The following is a 5,000-nucleotide window of genomic DNA, read 5'->3' as shown; positions in this document are numbered from 1 at the left end:
GTCTCCTCCGTGTGTCTCTGTGTCTCTGTGTCTCTCCCGTGTGTCTCCCCCGTGTGTCTCTGTGTCTCCCCCGTGCGTCTCTGTGTCTCTCCCGTGTCTCCTCCGTGTGTCTCCCCCGTGTGTCTCTGTGTCTCCCCCGTGTGTCTCTGTGTCTCCTCCGTGTGTCTCCTCCGTGTGTCTCTGTGTCTCCCCCGTGTGTCTCCCCGTGTGTCTCTGTGTCTCCCCCGTGTGTCTCTGTGTCTCCTCCGTGCGTCTCTGTGTCTCCCCCGTGTGTCTCTGTGTCTCCCCCGTGTGTCTGTGTCTCCCCGTGTGTCTCTGTGTCTCCTCCGTGTGTCTCCTCCGTGTGTCTCCCCCGTGTGTCTCTGTGTCTCCCCGTGTGTCTCTGTGTCTCCCCCGTGTGTCTCCCCCGTGTGTCTCTGTGTCTCCGTGTGTCTCCGTGTGTCTCCGTGTCTCCCCGTGTGTCTCCGTGTCTCCCCCGTGTGTCTCTGTGTCTCCCCCGTGTGTCTCTGTGTCTCCCCCGTGTGTCTCTGTGTCTCCCCCGTGTGTCTCTGTGTCTCCTCCGTGTGTCTCCCCCGTGTGTCTCCCCGTGTCTCCGTGTGTCTCCCCGTGTCTCCGTGTGTCTCCCTGTCTCCCCGTGTCTCCCCGTGTCTCCGTGTGTCTCTCCGTGTCTCCGTGTCTCCCCGTGTCTCCGTGTCTCCGTGTCTCCCCGTGTCTCCGTGTGTCTCCGTGCGAGTCTCACGAGGCAAGTCACATGGCACCATCGTCCCCACATCCGGGACGTTCTTCATCGCCTTGTCAGACGCTGACACAAACATCAACGTCAGCGTCAACATCATCAACATCATCAACATCAACAACATCAACAACATCAACATTAACAACATCATTAACAACATCATCAACATTAACAACATCAGCATCATCATCAGCCTTAACATCATCATCATTAACATCATCATCAACATTAACATCATAATCATCAACATCATCATCAGCATTATCATCATCATCATCAGCCTTAACATCATCAACGATAACATCATCAGCATCAACATCATCATCATGAGCCTTAACATCATCATCAACATGAACATCGTCATCCGTATTATCAGCCTTAACATCTTCTTGGTTCTTTCAGTAAAGTCGTCACGTAGAAGGGAAATAATAAAATAAATAAAACATAATTAAATACAATTCTCACGACGTTTCGGCCACAACGCAAGCAGCCATCCTCAGGTGAAGAACAGGTCTGTCGGAAAGACAGCGTCTGAATGAGCACCACCAAGCTTGGCAGCGTATATACTTAAATATATACTTAAATATACGCTGCCAAGCTTGGTGGTGCTCATTCAGACGCTGTCTTCCCGACAGACCTGTTCTTCTGAACACCACCAAGCTTGGCAGCGTATATTTAAGTATATACGCTGCCAAGCTTGGTGGTGCTCATTCAGACGCTGTCTTTGCGACAGACCTGTTCTTCTGAACACCACCAAGCTTGGCAGCGTATATTTAAGTATATATTTAAGTATATACGCTGCCAAGCTTGGTGGTGTTCATTCAGACGCTGTCTTTCCGACAGCCCTGTTCTTCACCTGAGGACGGCTGCTTGCGTTGTGGCCGAAACGTCGTGAGAATTGTATTTTATCATGTTTTATTTTTATTATTTTATTATTTCCCTTCTACGTGACGACTTTACCGAAAGAACCAAGAAGATGAATCCCTGCAGTCACGAAAGCTTTAAATCGAAAAAAAAGATGATGTTGATGATGTAGATGATGATGTTGATGTTAATGATGTTGATGATGTAGATGATGATGATGTTGATGATGATGTTGATGATGTTGATGATGTGAATGACGCTGTCTTTGCGACAGACCTGTTCTTCACCTGAGGACGGCTGCTTGCGTTGTGGCCGAAACGTCGTGAGAATTCTATTTTATCATGTTAAATTTGTATTATTTTATTATTTCCCTTCTACGTGACGACTTTACCGAAAGAACCGAGAAGATGAACAGAGTGACAATTCGTTGTCGTATCTGTCGTGCACGGATGCGCTGTCCAACCAAGATCCTACCTGGCCACTCTGAAGGGGCGTTTTCTCCTGGGTTGATGCGTCTGTGGGGAGCTTTCTTAGAGCGCGTTGATGCGCAGAAGATGACCATACACTCGTGGTCGCAGAAGTGGCGCATGTCAGCGGCCCACGGCAGAGACACGGTAAGCGGCGTGGACTTCTTCCCACACGCGTCGCACGGATACAGCTGCACACACAGAGACACAGAGAGATAGAGACACAGACACACAGTGAGAGACACACAGAGACACACAGACACATACACAGAGACACACAGACACACAGACACACAGACACACAGAGACACACACAGAGACACACACACAGAGACACACACACAGAGACACACACACAGAGACACAGAGACACACACAGAGACACAGAGAGATAGAGACACAGACACACAGTGAGAGACACACAGAGACACACAGACACACACACAGAGACACAGAGACACACAGACACACAGAGACACAGACACACAGAGACACACAGACACACACAGAGACACACAGACACACAGAGACACACACAGAGACACACACACACTGAGACACAGAGACACACACAGAGACACAGAGAGATAGAGACACAGACACGCAGTGAGAGACACACAGACACACACACACACACACAAAGACACAGAGACACACAGACACACACACAGAGACACACACAGAGACACACACAGAGACACACACACAGAGACACAGAGACACAGAGACACACACACACAGGACACACAGAGACACACAGACACACACACAGAGACACACACAGACACAGAGACACACACAGACAGACACGGTGAGCGCCGTGGACTTCTTTCCACACGCGTCGCACGGATACAGCTACACACACAGAGACACAGAGAGAGACAGATCAAGAGAGACAAAGTCTAGCAGAGGCCTGAGGTCTGGCTAAGGCCTAGCTGAAGCCTAGCTGAAGCCTAGCTGAGGCCTAGCTGAAGCCTAGCTGAGGCCTGGCTGAGGCCTAGCTGAGGCCTAGCTGAGGCCTAGCTGAAGCCTAGCTGAAGCCTAGCTGAGGCCTGGCTGAGGCCTAGCTGAGGCCTAGCTGAGGCCTAGCTGAAGCCTAGCTGAGGCCTGGCTGAGGCCTAGCTGAGGCCTAGCTGAAGCCTAGCTGAAGCCTAGCTGAGGCCTGGCTGAGGCCTAGCTGAGGCCTAGCTGAAGCCTAGCTGAAGCCTAGCTGAGGCCTAGCTGAAGCCTAGCTGAGGCCTAGCTGAGGCCTAGCTGAGGCCTAGCTGAGGCCTAGCTGAAGCCTAGCTGAGGCCTAGCTGAGGCCTAGCTGAGGCCTAGCTGAAGCCTAGCTGAAGCCTAGCTGAGGCCTAGCTGAAGCCTAGCTGAGGCCTGGCTGAGGCCTAGCTGAGGCCTAGCTGAGGCCTAGCTGAGGCCTGGCTGAAGCCTAGCTGAGGCCTAGCTGAGGCCTAGCTGAGGCCTAGCTGAGGCCTAGCTGAGGCCTAGCTGAAGCCCCCCCCCCCCCCACCTTGTAGTGCACCATCATGAAGGCCACTTGGCAGGCCTGGCTGCAGAAGTCCCTGGGCGTGGCGGCCGCCTGCCGCGACACGTCCCGGAAGCTGAGCTGGCGGCACAGCTGGCGGCAGTGCGCACACGTCGTGGCCATCTTGCCCAGGCGGTTCGTCAGCTCCTGTTCGTAGAACATGCGGCACACTGGGGGGGGAGGTAGTGGGGGGGGTGGGGGGTAGTGGGGGGGGTGGGGGGGGTGGGGGTGGGGTAGGGGGGGTGGGGGGGTAGGTGGGGGGGGAGGGGGGGGTGGAGGGGTAGGTGGGGGGGGGTAGGTGAGGTCGAGCTGAATAACCAAAGTCCGCACACTCCACACACTCCACACAGACCACACACTCCACACACTCCACACACTCCACACACTCCACACACTCCACACAGACCACACACTCCACACACTCCACACAGACCACACACTCCACACACTCCACACACTCCACACACTCCACACACTCCACACACTCCACACACTCCACACAGACCACACAGACCACACACTCCACACACTCCACACAGACCACACTCCACACTCCACACACTCCACACACTCCACACACTCCACACACTCCACACACACCGCACGCTCCACACTCCACACAGTCCACACACTCCACACACTCCACACACACCACACACTCCACACACTCCACACACTCCACACACTCCACACACTCCACACACTCCACACAGACCACACAGACCACACAGACCACACACTCCACACACTCCACACAGACCACACACTCCACACAGACCACACAGACCACACACTCCACACACTCCACACACTCCACACACTCCACACACTCCACACAGACCACACACTCCACACACTCCACACAGACCACACACTCCACACACTCCACACACTCCACACACTCCACACACTCCACACACTCCACACACTCCACACAGACCACACAGACCACACACTCCACACAGACCACACAGACCACACACTCCACACACTCCACACAGACCAGGTTGTGTGTGACTCACGGTCTGTACAGAAGGAGCGGGTCTCCCCCAGGTAGGCCGCCTGTTCGTGGAGCAGCTTCCCGTTCTTGCAGAAGTCGCACACAGCCAACACCAGGGCGGAGCGCTTGTACTCGTCACAACAACTCCAGCTGCAGAACTGAAACATCATCTCCTGGGGGGGTAGACACAGGCGGTGAGTGGGTGGTGGGTGAGTGGGTGGGTGAGTGAGTGAGTGGGTGGGTGAGTGGGTGGGTGAGTGGGTGAGTGGGTGGGTGGGTGAGTGAGGTAGTGGGTGGGTGGGTGGGTGAGTGGGTGAGTGACTGAGTGGGGTGAGTGAGTGAGTGGGTGGTGAGTGGTGGGTGAGTGGGTGAGTGGGTGGGTGGGTGAGTGAGTGAGTGTGTGTGGGTGGG

General features: G+C 54.4%; 1 protein-coding gene across 1 annotated transcript in view; it reads right to left on the bottom strand.

Annotated features, from left to right (window-relative positions):
• The window catches only part of LOC133339330 (zinc finger MYM-type protein 2-like), a gene marked incomplete at its 3' end in the record, with an annotated part of 7,414 nt that extends 2,655 nt beyond the window's left edge, over positions 1-4,759 (bottom strand). The window contains exons 1-4 of the mRNA XM_061547445.1: positions 4,612-4,759; positions 3,575-3,759; positions 2,075-2,258; positions 740-802 (exon numbers count right to left, since the gene is read on the bottom strand). Of these exons, the coding sequence (XP_061403429.1) occupies positions 740-802; positions 2,075-2,258; positions 3,575-3,759; positions 4,612-4,759 (580 nt within the window). The remainder of the gene's footprint in view (positions 1-739; positions 803-2,074; positions 2,259-3,574; positions 3,760-4,611) is intronic.
• Between the last annotated feature and the right edge of the window lie 241 nt (positions 4,760-5,000).

The sequence above is a fragment of the Lethenteron reissneri genome, unplaced genomic scaffold (assembly GCF_015708825.2).
Source record: "Lethenteron reissneri isolate LAM-NWPU_2019-01 unplaced genomic scaffold, ASM1570882v1 scaffold_184, whole genome shotgun sequence".
Lineage (NCBI taxonomy): Eukaryota > Metazoa > Chordata > Hyperoartia > Petromyzontiformes > Petromyzontidae > Lethenteron > Lethenteron reissneri.
Note: the sequence above shows the minus strand (reverse complement) of the source record. Positions and strands in the feature narration are given on the sequence as shown.